This window comes from Aotus nancymaae, unplaced genomic scaffold (assembly GCF_030222135.1).
Source record: "Aotus nancymaae isolate 86718 unplaced genomic scaffold, 86718_ANA_hifiasm-v0.15.2.pri h1tg000028l, whole genome shotgun sequence".
Lineage (NCBI taxonomy): Eukaryota > Metazoa > Chordata > Mammalia > Primates > Aotidae > Aotus > Aotus nancymaae.
Genome location: NW_026988441.1, coordinates 631,487 through 651,866, shown reverse-complemented (window position 1 = coordinate 651,866; position 20,380 = coordinate 631,487). Strand labels below are relative to the sequence as shown.

The following is a 20,380-nucleotide window of genomic DNA, read 5'->3' as shown; positions in this document are numbered from 1 at the left end:
AGAAACGGGACCCACAGGTTTAAGCTCTGGAAGGGCCCAAGAGCACTATTCAGCTCCCAAGAAGCTCGCAAAGTCCCTTCCTCTTTTTCCTTCCCCTGTCCTAACCCAGCCGGGGTCAGAGCTGACAGTGTCTCACCGGTGGCTGCACTGAGGGTGCTGTTATAGCCGCTGATCTCATTCCTCTCGGCCCAGACGGTGAGGTTGTACAGGCTGCCGGCTTCCAGTTCCTTTAGGGTGATTTCAGTACCTGAGGTGTTTTGGGTCCTGGGGTCAGTAATGCCTTCCCCAACGCATGAGACCCAGTAGGTGTACGAAGACTGGCCTGGGCCCTGGGGAGCTGTCCAGCGCAAGGTAATGGAGTTGTTAGTCCAGTCCTGCATGCTGAGGCTTCTCACTGCGTTGGGGACTGGGAGAAGGAGCAGAGAGTCAGGATTTACACGTATCCTAGTCCTCAAGGGTCCAGAACACAGTGATATCCCCTGCCCTTGTGCAGTCCAGCTCATTAAGAAACACTTCCTGGAGGGGCACAGTGGCTCACACCTGTAATCCTAGCACTTTGGGAGGCCAAGGTGGGTGGATCACCTGAGGTCAGGAATTTGAGACCAGCCTGACCAACATGGAGAAATCCTGTCTCTACTAAAAATACAATATTAGCTGAGCATGGCGGCATATGCCTGTAATCTCATCTACTCGGGACGCTGAGGTAGGAGAATTGCTTGAACCCGGAAGGTGGAGGTTGCAGTGAGCCAAAATTGCACTGCACTCCAGCCTGAGCAAAAAGAGCAAAACTCTGTCAAAGAAAGAAGAAAGAAAGAGAGAGAGAGAAAGAAAGAGAGAGAAGGAAGGGAAGGAAGGAAAGAAGGAAAGAAAAGAAAGAAAGGAAGAAAGAAAGAAAGAGAAAGAAACAGAGAGAGGGGGAAGGGAAGGAAGGAAAGAAAGAAACACTTCTGGGCAGGGCACAGTGGCTCAGGCCTGTAATCCCAGCACTTTGGGAAGCTAAACCAGGAGGATTGCCTGAGCCCAGGAATTTGAGACCAGCCTGAGCAACATAGTGAGAACCTATCTTTACTAACAATTAAAACAAATTAGCTGGGCATAGTGCCACACACCTGCAGTCTCAGCTACTAGGGAGGCTGAGGTGGGAGGATTGCTTGAGCTTGGGAGGGTGAGGTTGAAGTGAGCTATGATGTCTCTGCATTCCAGCCTGGGAGACAGAGCAGGACCCTGTCTCAAAAGAAAGAGAGAGAGAGAGAGAGGCCGGGCGCAGAGGCTCACGCCTGTAATCCCAGCACTTTGGGAGGCCAAAGTGTGTTCATCACTTGAGGCCAGGAGTTCAAGACAAGCCTGGCCAACATGGCAAAACCCTGTCTCTACTAAAAATACAAAAATTAGCTTGGTGTGGTGGTGTGTGCCTGTAGTCCCACCTACTGGGGAGGCAGAGGCAGGAGAATCACTTGAGCCTGGGAGGCAGAGAATGTAGTAAGCTTAGATTGTGCCACTGCACTCCAGTCTGGGTGACAAAGGAAAACTCTGTTGAAAGAAAGAAGGAAGGGAGGGATGAAGGAAGGAAGTGAGGGAGGGAGGGAGGGAGGAAGGGAAGAAAGGAGGGAGGAAGAGAGAGAGAAAAAAAGAAAAAAAGGGAGGGAGGAAGGAGGAAGGGGAGAGGACGAAAGAAAGAAAAAAGAGAGGAAAGAAAGAAAGGAAAGAAGAAGGAAAAAGAAGGAAGGAAGAGGAAAGAAAAAGAAAAAAGAAGGGAGAACAAAAAAGGAAGGAAGAAAGGAAAGAGAGAAAGAAAGAAAGATGGAAGGAAGGAAGGAAAGAAAAAAAAGAAAAGAAAAGAAAAAGGGATGACAAGAAGAAAGGACAAAAGACTTCCTAGCAATGAGACCTAGAATGCCCTGCCCCCCCACGGCCCCACGCTCAGCAGCAGTAGGTCTCTGGACGGGCTTTCGTCTAATTCAGGGCAGAGTGAGCCCCAGCTGTGATGACATCTGTCCCGTGGACTTGGAGAAAGGGATGTCAGGCTCAGGAAGGCTGAAGAGCCTACCGACTACAGAGCCAGAGCCCAGGGAGGTGCCATGCGTTTCTGCCAGTTCCGAACCTCTCACCAAAACAGGGAGTGGGCACTGAGGGTTCCCACCTGTGGAAATGCTGAGATTCTCCCTGGAGCCAAGTGCGCCATTTTTTTCTGCCCATACAGAGAATGTGTACGAGGTTCCGGGTGCGAGTCCCTCAGCTGTCGCACTGGTGTCTGTTGTGTTTTGGGTCTCCGTTCTGCCGTCTCCAGTGCATTCCACCCAGTAGGTGTAGTCCTGATCGTCTGGGCCACGGGGGGCCTCCCAGCTCAGGGCGATGGAGCTGTTGGTCTGGGCCTTCACATGCAGGTTTCTCACTGGGTTGGGGGCTGAGAAATTAGGAAGAAAGAGTGAGCAGAGATACAGAACAAAAGGGGCAGGAGTGGGCCCCTCACTGCCTCAACGTTCTTAGCTCTCATTCAACTGCCAGTACCAGCAGATGCAGGGTATATGGTCTAGACCCGTGATTCTCAGACTTCAATGTGCTGGGTACAGTGGCTCATGCCTGTAATCCCAGAATTTTGGGAGGCTGAGGTGGGTAGATCACCTGAGGTTGGGAGTTCAAGCCCAGCCTGGGCAACATGATCAATGGGGTTTAGTAGAAACCCTGTCTCTACTAAAAATATAAAAGTTAGCCAGGCATGGTGTTGTGTGTGCCTGTAATTCCAGCTACTTGGGAGGCTGAAGCACGAGAATCGCTTGAACCTGGGAAGCAGAGGTTGCAGTGAGCCAAGATCACACCACTGTATTCTAGCCGGGGCAACAGAGTGAGATTCTGTCCCACCACCCCCCCCCCCCCACCGAAAAAAAAAAAGAAAGGAAAAGAAAAAACTTCAATGTGTGCACACCCCCCAGGGATCTGGTTAAATGCGGGTTCTGAGCAGTAGGTCTGGGATGGAGCCGAGATCCTGCGTTTCCCAGTCAGCTCTGGGGAACACTGAGGCTGCTCACACGTGGGTCATAATTTGAGCAGCACTATAGCCTTCATATGTGTGTTCCCTCCCACAAATGCACATGCTGAAACCTAGTCCCCACTGGAATCGCATTCAGAGGTAGGGCCCTTTATGCCTGGGGTTACTGCCCTTAGAAGAGCCCCAACGACCCAGAACAAGGGCTCATGCCTGTAATCTCAGCAATTTGGGAGGCTGAGATTGAGGTATTGCTTCAGGCCAGGAGTTAGAGATCAGCATGGATAATATAGCAAGACCTCATCTCTGAAAAAAATAAATTAGGCCGGGTGCGGTGGCTCACGCCTGTAATCCCAGCACTTTGGGAGTCCGAGGTGGGCAGATCACGAGGTCAAAAGATCGAGACCATCCTGGCCAACATGGTGAAACCCCATCTCTACTAAAAATACAAAAATTAGCCAAGCGTGGTGGCACGCACCTGTGGCCCCAGCTACTCGGGAGGCTGAGGCAGAAGAATTGCTTGAACCCAGGAGGCGGAGGTTGCAGTGAGCCGAGATTGCACCACTGCACTCCAGCCTGGTGACAGAGCAAGACTCCATCTCAAAACAAATAAATAAATAAATGAATAAGTCAGGCGTGGTGGCTCATGCCTGTAGTCCCTGCTACTTGGGAGGCTGAGGTGGGAGGATTGCTTGAGCTCAGGAATCTGAGGCTGCAGTGAGCTATAATCCTACCACTGCACTCCAGCCTGGGTGATGGAGCGAGACTCTGACTCTTTAAAAAAAAAAAAAGCAGCTGGGTGCGGTGGCTCAGGCCTGTAATCCCAGCACTTTAGGAGGCCAAGGTGGGTGGATCACGAGGTCAGGAGTTCGAGACCAGCCTGGCCAACATAGTGAAACCCCGTCTCTACTAAAAATACAAAAAAAAAGCAACCAGGCGTGGTGGTGCCTACCTGTAATCCCAGCTACTTGGGAGGCTGAGACAAGGAGACTCGCTTAAACCTAGGAGGCAGAGGTTGCAGTGAGCAGAGATTGTGCCACTGCACTCCAGCCCAGGAGACGGTGCAAGACTCTGTCTCAAAAAAAAAAAAAAAAAAAAAAAAAAAAGAGAGAGAGAGACTCAAGGGAGCTTTCTGTGTGGTCTCTCATTTTCCAATATGGTGGGCACCAGCACAGCAGAGGATGAAGGGAGGACTGAGAGCCCCTCAACAGGCCTTTCGAACACATGAAACATGCGTCTGAATTTGCAGTTTCATGCGGCATTTACGAATCTAAATGTCATCGCCACATGTGGCTAGAGGCTACTGTATTGGGCAATGGAGATCTAGACAGGGGGAGCTGTCCACCTCAGGGTCATGGAGCTGATGATCTGAGTCTCCAGCCTCAATATGTGACACAGTTGGGAACTAGAAGAGTCAGAGGGTCAGAGTGTCCCCACTCACAGCATCAAATTCCTCGAGAGCTCAGGTCACACGCCTTGACCCCTGCGCATTCCTGGTGGTGCAGGAAAACACTCCCTGGCCCTATGGTCCACATTCTCCAGAGTCCTTGATACAGACCCGCCCCAACTTAGAAGCTGGAGGTACCATAGACAGTCATTCCCTCTTCATCTCCTGAGCTGAAGCTGCCCAGGATGTGGACATGAGGACCTGGCTTGATGTGGCACAGAGGGACTATGGGCTGGACAATCGCCACGTTTCTCCTGCTGTCTTCCCTTAAACAAATGAGATAAAACAAATGGCGACCGTGTCTCACCTGTGGTGGCATTTCGAGTCTCCTGGGAGCTGTTGATTCCATTCTTCTGCACCCACACGGAACATGCATACAGAGACCCGGGTTCAAGTCCATCCACGGTGACAGTGGTGTTTGTTGTGCTTCGAGTCTCCGTGGTGCCAGCATCTCCAGTGCACTCAACCCAGTAGGTGGAGTTCTGTGGGTCTGGGCCCTCGGGGGCCTCCCAGCTCAGGGTGATGGAGCTGGTGGTCTGGGCCTCCACTGTCAGGTTTCTCACTGGGTTGGGGGCTGAAGCAGTATGGGAGGGAAAATCAGTTGCAGTTTCTGGCTCTGGAGCTTTCCAGCCCTTCCTTAACTATTGAATCCAGCAAGTGGAGGCACAGCATTACCCAGTGTGGCAGCCACGAGTTACACGTGACTGTTGAGCACTCACGATGTGGCTTTTACGAAATGAGATGAGCCGTGCGCGTAAGATACACACCGGGGTTTGAAGCTTTCATATGAAATGAAGAATGCCAACTATCTCATCGATCCTTTTTACATTTATTTACATTTATTTTTATGTACTTATTTATATTTACTTTTATTTTTGTGGGTACATAGTGTATATATTTAATGATCCTTTTTATATTGATTACATGTTAAAATGATAGTATTTTGTATCTGCCAGGCACAGTGGCTCATGCCTATAATCCCAGCACTTTGGAAGGCCAAGGCAGGTGGATCACCTGAGGTCAGGAGTTTGAGACCAGCCTGGACAGCATGGCGAAACTCCGTCTCTACTAAAAATACAAACAATAGTCAGGTGTGGTGGCAGGCGCCTGTAGTTCCAGCTACTTGGGAAGCTAAGGCAGGGGAATCACTTGAGGTTGCAGTGAGCCAAGATCACACCACTGCACTCCAGCCTGGGCGACAGAGTGAGACGCCGTCTCAATTTTTTAAAAAAATTGTATCTAATGGGCTACATAAAAATGTCTCATGATTATTTAGTTCATTTGTTTCTTTCTTTTTTATTTAAACAGACACGGTTTTTCTCTGTCTCCCAAGCTGAAGTGCAATGGTCAGTTCAGAGCTCACTGCAACCTTTGCCTCCCAGTCTCAAGTGATCCTCTCACCTCAGCCTTCCACGTAGCTGGGACCACAGGTACACGCCACCAAACTGAGAGAATTTTCAAAACTTTTTTGTAGAGACAGGCTGGCCAGTTTCTTTTTAGTTATTTTTATGTGGCTGATAGAAAACTGAAATTCACATGCATGGCTTCCACTGTATACCTACGGGACTGAAGAACCTGCTGCATTTTCTCAGCTCTCAATCACCCCCTACCACCGTCCTTCAGAAAGAAATAAAAATGAAGCAGTGGCCGCCTCTTACCCGTGGCAGTAGTGACAGTCTCCTCAGAGCTATTTACTCCATTTTCCTCTACCCACACAGAAAACTTATACAAGGACCCGGGTTCAAGTTCATCCACGGTGACGATGGTGTCTGTTGTGCTTCGAGTCTCCGTGGTGCCACTGTCTCCGGTGCACTCAACCCAGTAGGTGGAGTTCTGTGGGTCTGGGCCCTCGGGGGCCTCCCAGCTCAGGGTGATGGAGCTGGTGGTCTGCGCCTTCACTGTCAGGTTTCTCACTGGGTTGGGGGCTGAGAAATTAGGAAGGGAGATCTAATGTGAACAGAGATACAGAAAAAAAAGAGGGCAGGCAGTGGGCATCTCCGGCCCTTTATGTTCCCAGTTCTTCCAAACTGCTGGCGCCAGCTGATGCAGGCAGACTGTGGTGTGTGCACATCTCATCAGGCCCTGAGGAGTGGGCCTGAGACGGAGCTGAGATCCTGCCTTTCTAGTCAGCACTCCGTGATGCTACCTACCCACGTAGTTTTGGTCATAGTTTAAGTAGCAAGGATCTGGGCCAGAACTTTCCTTTTTTGTTTGTTTGTTTGAGACAGAGTCTCACTCTGTTGCCCAGGCTGGAGTCAGTGCTGTGATCTCGGCTCACTGCAACCTCTGCCTCCCAAGTTCAAGTGATTCTTGTTTCTCAGCCTCCCAAGTAGCTGGGACGGCAGCCGTTCACCACCACGCCAAGCTAATGGCACTTTCTGACTGAATTTCCTCGATGCTAGAAATGCTCTCCTGCCTTCCAATACGGCAGGCAACTCTTCCAGCGGAGGGCGTGGAGGAACAGAAAGCCCTCAACAAAGTCCATGAAACGTGGAACTGAACTGGCAATGCCATGCAACCTTAGTGAACCCAAATTTATTTTATCATATTGCATTAGCTTTTGGAGACAAGGTCTCACTCTGTGGCCCAGGCTGGAGTGCAGTGGTGCAATCATAGCTTACTGCAGACTTCACCTCCTGGGCTCAGGTGATCCTCCTGCCTCAGCCTCCACAGGCTCGTGTCACCACACCCGGCTAATTTTTTGATTTTAGTAGAGATGAGATCTCGCCATGTTGCCCAGGCGTAGCTTCCATTAGCTTGCTATTGAACGACAGAACCTGCCAGCTCTCAACCACCCCTACCACCTCCATTTTAAAAAGAAAGAGTAGGCTGGGCACAGTGGTTCACACCTGTAATCCCAACACTTTGGGGGGCCGAGGCGGGTGTATCACCTGACATCAGGAGCTCGAGACCAGCCTGAGCAACATGGTGAAACCCTATCTTTACTAAAAATACAAAAATTAGCCAGGTGTAGGGGGGTGCGCCTGTAATCCCAGCTATTCGGGAGGCTGGGGCAGGAGAATCACTTGAACTCAGGAGGCGGAAGTTGAAGTGAGCTGAGATCTAGCCATTGCCCTCCAGCCTGAGCGACAGAGCAAGACTCCATGTCAAAATAATAATAATAATAATAATAAAGATTAAACCAGGCACAGTGGCTCACACCTATAATCCTAGCACTTTGGGAGGCTGAGGTGGGCAGATCACTTGAGGTCAGGAGTTCGAGACCAACCTGACCGACATGGAAAGATCCAATCTCTACTAAAAATACAAAAATAGCCGGGTATGGTGGCACATGCCTGTAATCCCAGCTACTGGCGAGGCTGAGGCAGGAGAACTGCTTGAACCTGGGAGGCGGAGGTCGTGGTGAGCCGAGATTGCGCCATTTTACTCCAGCCTAGGCAACAAGAGTGAAACTCTGTCTCAAAATAATAATAATAAAGATGAAAACCATGGCAGCCCCTCACCTGTGGGGGTACTGAGATTCACTCTGGTGCTTTGCTCTCCATCTTTTTCGATCCACACAGAAAATGCATACGAAGACCCGAGTTCGAGTCCGTCCACAGTGACTCTGGTGTCTGCTGTGTTTTGAGTCTCTGCGCTGCCACCATCTTGAGTCCACTGAACCCAGTAGGTGGAGTTCTTCGGGTCAAGACCCTCGGGGGCCTCCCAGCTCAGGGTGATGGAGCTGTTGGTCTGATCCTCCGCTCTCAGGTTCCTCACTGGGTCGAGGGCTGAGAATTGGGAAGGAGAGTCCGGCACAAAGAGGAGCAGGTCAGTGCCACCCCTCCCCACCCCCCGAGCTCTTACCCCAAATCCAGAAACAACAGCACTCAAAAGCCCCGACCATGGACCACCGGGACCCCCCAGAGGCTCAAGAGAGTTGGGGTCCCACCTCTTTGAGTGGGCAGTGAGTTCAGGCAGGGGTCACTCACCGGCCACACTGGCCCCTGTCCAGCTGCACAGGCCCTGGAGGGAGCCCAGAGAAAACAGAGTCAGCCTCTGAGCCATTCCCCCACCCAGTGAGGTGGGGCTCAGAGGGGCAGCTGGTCCCCCGCCCTGGGAGTGAGTCACCCTTGCACGGGAGGGAGGGGCTGGTGTCAGGCTGGGCTGTCACAAAGGTCACCCCAACCGTCTTTCCTGGGTCGAGGAGAGAAGGGGGGCATGGCAGGGGCGGAGTTCAGGCAGCTGGGCTTGGCTCCACCCAATAAGGCCGAGAGATAAAATTAATGACTTCATTTCCCGAAATATATGGCCTTGGAAAACTGAGGGCAGAGAGCAATGAACAGACTGGGAAGAGAGAAAAAAACCAAGGCTAGGGACCAGGAGCCTTGGCCTGAGGGAGGCGGGGCTGGGGCCTGGACTCCTGGGTCTGAGGGAGGAGGGGCTGGGGCCTGGACTCCTGGGTCTGAGGGAAGAGGGGCTGGGGGGTCTGGACTCCTGGGTCTGAGGGAGGAGGGGCTGGGGGGTCTGGACTCCTGGGTCTGAGGGAAGAGGGGCTGGGGGGCCTGGACTCCTGGGTCTGAGGGGGAAGGGGATGGGGGCCTGGACTCCTGGGTCTGAGGGAGGAGGGGCTGGGGTCTGGACTCCTGGGTCTGAGGGAGGAGGGGCTGGGGTCTGGACTCCTGGGTCTGAGGGAGGAGGGGCTAGGGGTCTGGACTCCTGGGTCTGAGGGAGGAAGGGCTGGGGTCTAGACTCCTGGGTCTGAGGGGGAAGGGGATGGGGGCCTGGACTCCTGGGTCTGAGGGAGGAGGGGCTGGGGGGGTCTGGACTCCTGGGTCTGAGGGAGGAGGGACTGGGGTCTGGACTCCTGGTTCTAAGGAAGGAGAGGCTGGGGGTCTGGGCTCCTAGTCTGAGGGAGGAGGGGCGGGGGGGTCCTGACTCCTAGTCTGAGGGAGGAGGAACTGGGGTTTGGACTCCTGGGTCTGAGGGAGGAAGGGCTGCTCCCTGTCTGTCACTCATTTTGAGCACCGCTGTGTGTCCCCTGGCAGCAGACACGGCAGTATCTGAGAGGCCGGGTGGAATACTCTCCTATGGTCTCTACCAAGCCTGAAGCCCTCTTCCTTCTCCAAGGGATCTTCAGCACCTAATTCCCCATGATAGGGGTGCAGGGACCCAGTTCCTTCTCCCTCAGATCCGGCAGGAGCCCGCTCTGGGTGGGGAGCACTTACCAGCAGCACCAGGCTCCCCCAGGCCCCAAGGCTCCCGCCAGCCCCAGTCATGCCTCCAGACACTACCGGGGACCCAGGAGTCCCAGGCCCGGTCCTTCCACCTGCTGGACTTTACACTCAAGAATTTCCCTTCCCAGCTCATTGGTGAAGCCAGAGAGGCCAGGGCGGGAAGGGGAGGAGGAGGAAGTGGAACCCAGCTTCCAGCCCTGCCCAGCCAGGCCTCACCTTCCTCCCTCACCGCTGCCTCTAGCTCTAACCCTGGAGACACCTACGATCCTTTCTTCAGCCCCACATGGCAACATCGGCCCCCAGCCCACTCCACTTTGTCCCCTGAAACCTCCTCTGCACCCAAGGTACTGGGTGCTGCGCCCTACCGCTGCACAGATGCGGGACGTGGGGCCGATGATGAGTGCTGGGGCTGCTGAGAGAAAGGCCAGCTGACTCCCTTGCCTCCCTGGTGGGTGATCACACATCACACCAGCCTGGGGCCTAGAACTCACACCCCTCGTCCCTGGGGCACGCTCTTCCATTCAGGCCTTTCCCCTGTCCATCTCCCAGAAGCCCTTGCAGCTCTCACAAAGTGAGCCCAGCGGGTTCCCACCTCCTGGCCTTTGCCTAGGGTGTCCCCACCAGGTGCACCTGCCTACTTTCCCCGCAACAGTCTCCTAGCTACTTCTCCATTAGGATTCGGCTTGGAAATGACCCATGCTGGGCCCGGGGGCCTTTCTAGCCTGCTCAAGACCCAAACACCAGACTCTCTAATCTGCATCTCCACCTGTGACCCTGAGCAAGTGACTTTAGTTCACGGTGACTCAGATTCCTCCTCTCTAAAGAACGGGCACAGCCCCTTGTAAATATTTTAAGAGAAATAAATTAGTTACTACATGGAAAGTCTTGGAACAGTGCCTGGCCCACTGTAAACACTTGATAAATCTTAGTCATGTTTATTTTTAGTTCATCCCTAGGTCACCTGTGCTCAGAAGGCAGCTGACACCCAGGACTTGTCAAGGTGTTTTGTTGACTTACTAATTATGTGCATACATGGGTTGCCTTAATCTCACGTATAGTGTGGAAGTTAAGAATACAAAGTGTAGCCGGGCACGGTGGCAGGTGCCCAACTACTCAGGAGGCTGAAGTGTGAGATTCACTTGAGCCCAGGAGTTTGAGACCAGCTTAGGCAACATAGCAAAACCCCATCTTTACAAAGAAAGAGAGAGAGAGAGAGAGAGAGAGAGAGAAGGAGAATAAAAGAAAAGAAAGAAAGAAGAAAGAAAAGAAAAGAAAAGAAAGAAAGAAAGAAAAGAAAAGGAAAGAGAATTAGCCAGGTGTGGTGGTACACACCTGTAGTCCCAGTTACCTGGGAGGCTGAGGTGGGAGGATCACTTGAGCCTGGGAGTTTGAGGTTGCAGAAAGCTGTGATTCTGCCACTGCACTCCAGCCTGGGCGACAGCATGAGCCCCTGTCTCAGAAAACAAAACAGCTAGGCATAGTTACTCATACCTGTAATCCCAGCACTTTGAGAGGCTGAGGTAAGAGGATCCCTTGAGCCCAGGAGTTTAAGAGAAGCCTGGGCAATATAGGAGGATCTCATCTCTACAAAAAGTAAAGGTAAATTAGCCAGGCATGGTGGTGCACACCTGCGGTCCCAGCTCCTCAGGAGCCTGAGGAGGGAGGATTGCTTGAGCCCAGGAGGTGGAGGCTGCAGTGAGCTGTGGCTGCACCACTCACTCCAGCCTGGGTGGCAGAGGGAGACTCTGTCTCTAAATAAATAGATAAATAAATACGTTCTCACACTACTGCTCTTGAGAAGTCAGTTTCTCTGTTTCTCTGTCTCTGAGAGTCTCAGTTTCCCCATCTGTATAAGTAAGGGTTTGGTTGTGAGAAATTGCCTTTCAGTGGACACCAGATATCATTCGTACCAATTGCCTGAGTTTCTGTTCTAATCTTTCTCTGTTTCTCTCCTATGTGTTAATCTTTTTTTTCTTTTTTGAGACAGAGTCTGACTCTGTCGCCAGGCTGGAGTACAGTGGCGCAATCTCGGCTCACTGCAGCCTCTGCCTCTCAGGTTCAAGCAATTCTCCTGCCTCAGCCTACCACGTAGCTGGGACTACACGACCACATCCAGCTTATTTTTGTATTTTTAGTAGAGACAGGGCTTCACCACTTTGACCAGGCTGGTCTTGAACTCCTGACCTTGTAATCCACCTGCCTCAGCCTCCCAAAGTGCTGGGATTATAGGCATGAGCCACCATGCCCAGCCAAAAACATTTTTTAATCAAGATAGGGTCTTGCTATGTTGCCCAGGCTGCTCTCGAACTCCTAGGCTCAAGTGATCCTCCTGCCTTGGCCTCCCAAAGTCCTGGGATTACAGGCACGAGCCACTGCACCCAGCTGTCTCCCCTATACTTTTGATGTCTTTCTCCCTCTCTCTCTCTTCCCCTCACACTCTCTCCCTTCCCTCTCTCTTTCTCTTCCCTCCTATCTAGATCCCCAATTTGTAAACATGCTCACCTCCCTGTCTAAAATAAAAACAAAACCTTTCACTGACTCCACGCCCACCATCCCATCACACTCTACATGCCTTCTCTTCAAAACCCAATTTCCCGGCCGGGCACAGTGGCTCACGCCTGTAATCCCAGCACTTTGGGAGGCCAAGGCAGGTGGATCACCTGAGGTCAGGAGTTCAAGACCAGCCTGGACAACATTGTGAAACCCCATCTTTACTAAAAATACAAACATTAGCTGGGCATGATGGCACATGGTTGTAATCCCAGCTACTCAGGAGGCTGAGGCAGGAGAATCGCTTGAACCCGAGAGGCAGAGGCTGCAGTGAGCCGAGATCACACCACTGCACTCCAGCCTGGATGACAGAGCGAGACTCCATCTCGAAAAATAAAAAACAACAACAAAATCAAGCACTCCACAAAGCAGCCCTCAATCCCTGGCTTCCAAATTCCTCATGGAGCAGGCTGCCTGTGCATGGGGAAGGCACACTAGAAACAAAACCTGTAGGATCTTGGACATGGGCCTCCAACTCCAGTCCCGCCTTCATATGAAAGCACCCGCAGCCAACATCTCAGCAGCAATCTCATGAGAGACTCAGCCATGCTCCTCTTTTCCCCTTAAGGACAGAAATTTCCAGGCCGGGCGCAGTGGCTTATCCCTGTAATCCCAGCACTTTGGGAGGCCAAGGCGGAAGGATCACCTGAGGCCAGGAGTTCAAGACCAGTCTGGCCAACATGGTGAAATCCCCTCTCTACTAAAAATACAAAAATTAGCAAGGTGTGGTGGTGGGCACCTATGATCCCAGCTACTTGGGAGGCTGAAGCGGGGAGAATCACTTGAATCTGGGAGGTGGAGGTTGCAGTGAGCCCAGATCGCGCCATTGCACTTCAGCCCAGGTGACAGAGCGAGACTCTGTCTTAAAAACAACAACAGGCTAGGCGTGGTGGCTCACGCCTGTAATCCCAGCACTTTGGGAGGCTGAGGCGGGTGGAGCATGAGGTCAGGAGATCGAGACCATCCTGGCTAACACGATGAAACCCGTCTCTGCTAAAATACAAAACACTAGCCGGGCGTGGTGGCACGGGCCTGTAGTCTCAGCTACTCAGGAGGCTGAGGCAGGTGAACTGCTTGAACCCAGGAGGCGGAGGTTGCAGTGAGCCAAGATTGTGCCACTGCACTCCAGCCTTGCGATAGAGCAAGACTCCGTCTCAAAAAAACAACAACTAACAGAAATTCCCAAGGGGCCACTAACGAGAGCCCGTTAGCACAACCCTCACAACTTGAGTTCTTTGCAATTCCTCTTAAAGTGTGATGAGAAGCACCAAGACAGTGAAACTTGGTCTCCGGAATGATACCATCTCTAGGTCTGGTGAGCAAGAACCAGACTTGAGTCACCACAATGGGGCAGCACAGGGCCTTGGCTCGGGTCTCCCAGAAGCTGAGCCTGAGATGAGGATTCAGATGCTCATGAACTGTTTGAGAGTTTGCTTTCAGAAGAAAGGGAGTAACGAAAGCAGTATGGGGAAGAGTAAGGAGCAAGATGAGGCTGACTTCAGAGGGACCCTGTCACAGAGACGGGATCTGAACTTTTAACCTCTAATCTTTGTCTATGGGCTTTTCCAGGGGTGAGAGTTTTATGACCTTCCTAGCTAGTAAAACACGTTCCTCTCAGGTCAAGAGCAAGTCTCTAGTTTTTTGGTTTTTTGGTGTTTTTTTTTTTTTTTTTTTTTTTTTTTTTGAGACGGAGTTTCGCTCTTGTTACCCAGGCTGGAGTGTAATGGCGCTATCTCGGCTCACCGCAACCTCCGCCTCCTGGGTTCAGGCAATTCTCCTGCCTCAGCCTCCTGAGTAGCTGGGATTACAGGCACGCGCCACCATGCCCAGCTAATTTTTTTTGTATTAATAGAGACGGGGTTTCACAATGTTGACCAGGATGGTCTCGATCTCTCGACCTCGTGATCCACCCGCCTCGGCCTCCCAAAGTGCTGGGATTACAGGCTTGAGCCACCGCGCCCGGCCTGGTGTTTTTTTTAGATGAAGTCTCGCTCTCACTCTGCTGTTACCCAGGCTGGAGTGCAATGGCACCATCTTGGCTCACTACAACCTCCACCTCCCGTGTTAAAGTAATTCTGCTGCCTCAGTCTCCTGAGTAGCTGGGATTACAGGCACGCACCACCACACCCAGCTAGGTTTTGTATTTTTAGTAGAGATAGGGTTTCACCATGTTGGCCAGGCTGGTCTAGAACTCCTGACCTCATGCAGTCTGCCCACCTCAGCCTCCTAAAGTGCTGGGATTACAGGTGTGAGCCGAGGCGCCTGGCCAAGAGTAAGTCTCTTGAGAATGTGGCATCTGCAAGCAGCAACACTGCCTAGAAATGAATGTTCTGTACCTGCAGAGGAGACCTGGGTGAGGCACCAGCACATCCACCCAGAAAGCCTCACACCTGTTACCAGCCCTGAGCCAGTTCTCAGTGCTGGAACCCCTTCCATGTAGGGGATGCTTTCCCTTCAGGGAGGACTCACTGATGCTAGTCAAAGTATATACTGTAAACCTTCCTCCATGTTCTTCCTAAAGGCCAATGTCCATGGTCACTGGGGATTAGAGAAAGGATTACTGGACTCTGACTCTGAATCAACCCTAATCAACAGGCACACAAAGGTCACTGTGAATCACAGTCTGACTGGTGTGCTTGGGGGTGTCAGGTGACAAATGGAGGATTCACCTAAAGGCCATCATACAGTGGGTCAAGGGGACTTTAAAGACCCTGTGAGGCTCCTTTCTCAGGACTTGAGAGTGTAGTTGCAATTGACATACTTATAAAATGGCAGACACAACACTTTGGCTTCTCTGATCTACAGTATGAAAACTTTGATGGTGGGAAGAAGAAATGGAAACCCCTAGAAATTCCCCCATCTGTATTAGACCATCCTTTCATTGCTGTAAAGAAATGCCTGAGACTGGGTTATTTATTTATTTATTTTTGAGACGGAGTCTCACTCTGTCACCCAGGCTGGAGTGCAGTGGCATGATCTCAGCTCACTGCAACTTCCACCTCCTGGGTTCAAGTGATTCTTCTGCCTCGGCCTCCCAAGTAGCTGAGACTACAGGCGAGCACCACCACAGCTGACTTGTACTTTTACAAAAATTTTGTATTTTAGTAGAGACAGGGTTTCACCATATTGGCCAGGCTGGTCTCGAACTCCTGACCTTGTGATCTGCCCATGTCAGCCTTCCAAAGTGCTGGGATTACAGGCGTGAGCCACCGCACCCAGCTATGACTGGGTAATTTATAAGGAAAAGAGATGTCATTGGCTCGGAGTTCAGCAGTTGGTGCTCGTGTCTTCTCAGCTTCTGGGGAGGCCTCAGGGAGCTGTTTTACTCATGGCAGAAGGTGAAGAAGGAGCAGGCACATAACATGCTGAAAGCAAGAGGAGCAAGAGGGAGAGGATGGGAGGTGCCACACACTTTCATTTTTTATTCTATTATTATTATTATTTTAATGGAGTCTCCCTCTGTCACCCCGTCTGGAGTGCAGTGGTACCATCTTGGCTCACTGCAACCTCCGCCTCCCGGGTTCAACTCGCAGCTAATTTTTGTATTTTTAGTAGAGATGGGGTTTCACCATGTTGGCCAGGCTTGTCTCAAACTCCTGACCTCAGGTGATCCATCCGCTTTGGCCTCCCAAAGTGCTGGGATTACAGGCATGAGCCACCGTGCCTGGCCTTGCCACACACTTTTAAATAACCAGCTCTCTTGTGAGCTCACTCATCACCATGGGAACGGTACTAAAAGAGTGGTCCACTTCCATCATCCAAACACCTCCCACCAAGTTCCACCTCCAACACTGAGGATTACATTTCAACATGAGATTTGGTAAAGACACACATCCAAACCATAGTACCATCCTTCCCAAATAGTCAACCCAGGGAATAACAGAGATTAGAGCCAGCATCAAGCCTTAGAAGACACGGGGGGGCATGGGAGGGTGATTCCTGTAACATTATCCTTTGATTCACATGGTGAATCCATGCAGGAGTTGATGGATCTTGGAAGACAGAGGTAAGAAATGTTAATCAGATGATACCTTCGGGGGCGGCTGGTCTTCATCAAATCAACACAGCCCCCAGCACTTGATATTCAGTTAATGAACTGGAAAAGGCTTTTTGCCTATAGAAGTTAGCCGGAAAGAAGAGGGATGGAAGCATACTCTGATTCCCTTCAGGCTGTCTGGGACCTCAGTCATCTTATCAACCCATAAGACATCACACTGCTATCCCTCACTCCTGGGTAGCCGTTCATCCTCGCTGGAATGGACACTTACAGGTGCTTATTCATTTATCAGTAAGATTAGTTGAATGAATGAATGAATGAATGGATGTCTTTACCTTGACATTGGAGTTCTGTCTGATCTGCTCTCTGCCCACTTCACCAGCCTCTTCTCCCATCTTTGCTCCAGCTACACAGATGTCCAAATGTGTTTTTCTTAACACTCAGGCTGATTCAAACCCCAGGGCCTTTGCACACACTGTTTCTTCTGCCTGGTAAAGTCTTTCTCCACCAGCCAGGGCCTACTTCTCTGTCCCTTTCTGGTTGACCCCAGATACAGTTGGCTATCCCCTCCTATGTTTGGAGCCAAACTGAACAAATCTCTTACTGTGATACTCATAACATTATCTGTGGCTGTGCCTACTTTTCCTGTCTTTTATCAGAGTGTAAGAAGCTTCTTCAGGGTAGAGACAAGTCTATTCATCTCGGGGGACATCAGGCCAACTCCACACCCAGACGCTGATGGCACCTCAGGAAATATCCCTTAATCTGAATGTGATCACATGTGCCACATGACCCAAGTCCACACTCAGGAATCTGGTCTGCATTTTCTACACTTGATCTTAGCCAAAAGGCCAAGAAGCGATTGGTCTACATTTTCATGTAAGCTCACGCCACTCCCACTTTCCCTGGACTCTAATCCAAGATTAGATATTTTTTTCTTTGAGATGGAGTCTCGTTCTGTCACCCAGGCTGGAGTGCAGTGGTGTGATCTCACCTCACTGCAACCTCTGCCCTCCTGCAACCTCCGCCTCCCTGGTTCAAGCGATTCTCCTGCCTTGGCCTCTCAAGTAGCTGGGACTACAGGAGTTCGCCACCATGCCTGGGTAATTTTTGCATTTTCAGTAGAGACGGGGTTTCACCATGTTGGCTAGCTGGTCTCAAACTCCTGACCTCATGTGATTCACCTGCTTTGGCCTCCCAAAGTGCTGAGATTACAGGCGTGAGCCACCACTCCTGGCCACGATTAAATCTGTGATCTCACGACAGGTGAACCAGTCCAGATACCTACCCGGGTTTTCCAGCTTGCACGGCCCTCACGCTGTGTCCTGTGTTGCCCGTTTCCACTGAATCCAGCCCGTATTTTTCCTCTTCCTGGCCTTGCAGGGAGCCAGGATTGAAAGATCCAGGAAGTGAAAGAGGCCTGACTCATCATCTTGCAGGAGAGCTGGGGTTCTCTAGCTCCCTCATCGCACTGAGGCAAGAAATGAGGAGTCAGGGCAGGGAGCCTCCTGGGGGTGGGCTGCCAACACCAGGCAGGCGGGGAGTGGTGATTTTCACTTGTATTGTGGGGGATGTCACGCACACACGTGAATAGGAAGAGACTGGATGGCGCCCTGATGTCAGAGTAAGGTCTTGGGTGGGGCCAATCAGGACCTGACTGGGGCTACTGCCTCTGAATCAACACCTCCACGTGCCCTGTGCCGACACCCATGGCCTCCCACCCTCCACCTCTCAGTCCTGCGTGTGGCACATAGCGCTCACTGGGTGTCTGTGGGGGGGGGGTTGAAGGCTGAAACTGGAACAAGGGTGTGGCGGCCTGCGGCCAAGGCTCCCCAGCTCTGTCCTTGGTGCTGACGCGGTTCTGGAAGTGCGGGGGAAAAGCACTACCAACCCCACAAGGCACAGACTCAGGAGAGAGCATAACACACATCTTTAGCGAATCTTGCCAACCCAGAGCCAAAGCGCGCTGCACCCCAGAGCAGCACTCGTAGTGGGAATAAACAGAAAAGTGACAGTGGGGGATGGGGGAAGGCAGGATGTCCTCAGTGTCCCATGGAAAAAAACATATTTCCTCCAGATGGGATCATCGACAGCTTTTTTGAGTCTTGAGAAAATAACTATGGGCCGGGCGCAGTAGCTCACACCTGTAATCGCAGCACTGGGAGGCTGAGGTTGGTGGATCACTTGAGGTCAGGGGTTCGAGGCCAGCCTGGCCAACATGGTGAAACCTTGTCTCTACTAAAAACACAAAAATTAGCCAGGTATGGAGGCACGTGCCTGTAATCCCAGCTACTCGAGAGGCTGAGGCAGGAGAATCACTTGAATCTGGAAGGTAGAGGTTGCAGTGAGCCTAGATCGTGCCACTGCACTCCAGCCTTGGTGACAGAGCAAGAGTCTGTCTAAAAATAAAAATAATAAAAAAAAATTAAACTATGAGAAAATTCCATCCCCCAGTTGTTCAGAACCCAGAAATCTGGGCTCTGTGAGGTTTTCCATAAAAACTGGTATATTCGTTTGCTGGGGCTACTACAACAAATAGCACAGACCAGGTGACCCAAACAACAGAGGTTTGTTTTCTCACCACTCTAGAGGCTGGAGGTCCAAGATGAAGATGTAGGCAGGGTTGGTTCCTCCTGTGGCTTCTCTCCTGGGCTTGCGGATGCCTGTCTTCTCCTCTGTCCTCCGTGTATATGTGTCCTAATCTCCTGTTCTGATAAGGACACCAGTCAGGTTGGATTATGGCCCACCCTAGCGGCTAGAGTGCAGTAGCATGAACACAGCTCACTGCAGCCTCGACCTCCTGGGCTCAAGTGATCCTCCCACCCCAGCCTCCTGAGTAGCTGGGACTACAGTGGCATACCTCCATGTCTGGTTTTTTTTTTTTTTTTTTTTTTTTTTTTTTTTTTTTTTAAGACATAGTCTTGCTCTGCTGCCCAGGCTGGAGTGCTGTGATGCAATCTTCGCTCACTGCAACTTCCACCTCCCAAATTCAAGCAATTCTCCTGCCTCAGCCTTCTAGGTAGCTGAGATTACAGGAACCTACCACCATGCCTGGCTGATTTTTTTTTTTTTTTTTTTTTTGAGACAGAATCTTGCTCTGTCGCCCAGGATGGAGTGCAATGGCACGATCTCAGCTCACTGAAACCTCTGCCTCCCGGGTTCAAGCAATTCTCCTGCCTCTGCCTCCTGAAGTAGCTGGGATTACAGGTGCCCACCACCACACTCAGCTAATTTTTTTGTATTTTTAGTTAAGATGGGGTTTCACCATGTTGGCCAGGCTGGTCTTGAACTCCTGACCTCAGGTGATTCACCCTGCTCAGCCTCCCAAAGTGCTGGGATTACAGGTGTGAGACACCGAGCCTGCCCTGATTTTTGTATTTTTAAGTAGAGACCAGCTTTAACCATTTTGGCGAGGCTGATCTTGAACTCCTGACCTCAAGTGATCCTGCCTTGGCCTCCCAAAGTGCTGGGATTACAGTTGTGTGCCACCGCACCCAGCCTGGCTAATTAAAAAAAAAAACTGGAGATGGGGTTCTCACCATGTTGCTCAGGTAGATTTCAAACTCGTGGACTCAAGCGACCCATCCGCCTCTTTATTTTTTTTTATTTTTTTTATTTATTTTTTTTGAGACAGAGTCTTGCTCTGTCTCCAGGCTGGAGTGCAGTGGTGCAATCTCGGCTCACTGCAACCTCTGCCTCCTGGGTTCAAGCGATGCTTCCGCCTCAGCCTCCCGAGTAGCTGGGACTACAGGCGCATGCCACCACACCCGGCTAACTTTTTCTGTAGTTTTAGTAGAGACGGGGTTTCATCATGGTGAGGATGGTCTCGATCTCTTGACCTCATGATCCGCCCACCTCGGCCTCCCAAAGTGCTGGGATTACAGGCGTGAGCCACCGCGCCCAGCCTCATCTGCCTCATTTTAACTTAATCACTTCTTCAAACACTCTGTCTCCAAATACAATCACACTCTGAGGTACTGGAGGCTACAACTCCAACTTACAAATTTTTGGAGGATGAAATTCAGTTCATAATAGCAGGAATGAGCTTTACGCCCCCTGAAAAAGATATATTTCCCTAGGTGGATTCATCTGCTCCTTTTTTTTAAGACTTTTTTTTTTTTTTTTTTGAGACAAAGTCTTGCTGTCACCCAGGCTGGAGTGTAGTGGCATGATCTCAGCTCACTGCAACCTCCACCTCCTGGGTTCAAGTGATTCTCCTGCCTCAG

At 51.2% G+C, this 20,380-nt stretch overlaps 1 protein-coding gene across 7 annotated transcripts in view; it reads right to left on the bottom strand.

Annotated features, from left to right (window-relative positions):
- Positions 1-20,380, bottom strand: part of PTPRH (protein tyrosine phosphatase receptor type H) — a 43,027-nt gene that overhangs the window by 14,834 nt on the left and 7,813 nt on the right. For 4 of the 7 annotated variants that reach the window (XM_064380810.1, XM_064380815.1, XM_064380812.1 and 1 more), the window contains 9 exons: positions 18,736-18,859; positions 17,443-17,625; positions 10,956-11,057; positions 8,363-8,396; positions 7,895-8,161; positions 6,089-6,355; positions 4,738-5,004; positions 2,141-2,404; positions 137-406 (listed from right to left, as the gene is read on the bottom strand). In XM_064380810.1, coding sequence (XP_064236880.1) covers positions 137-406; positions 2,141-2,404; positions 4,738-5,004; positions 6,089-6,355; positions 7,895-8,161; positions 8,363-8,396; positions 10,956-11,057; positions 17,443-17,625; positions 18,736-18,859 — 1,778 coding nt within the window. Of the gene's footprint in view, positions 1-136; positions 407-2,140; positions 2,405-4,737; positions 5,005-6,088; positions 6,356-7,894; positions 8,162-8,362; positions 8,397-9,598; positions 10,820-10,955; positions 11,058-17,442; positions 17,626-18,735; positions 18,865-20,380 lie in introns of those variants that run through there. The other 3 variants (XM_064380814.1, XM_064380813.1, XM_064380816.1) reach the window with 3 other exon arrangements.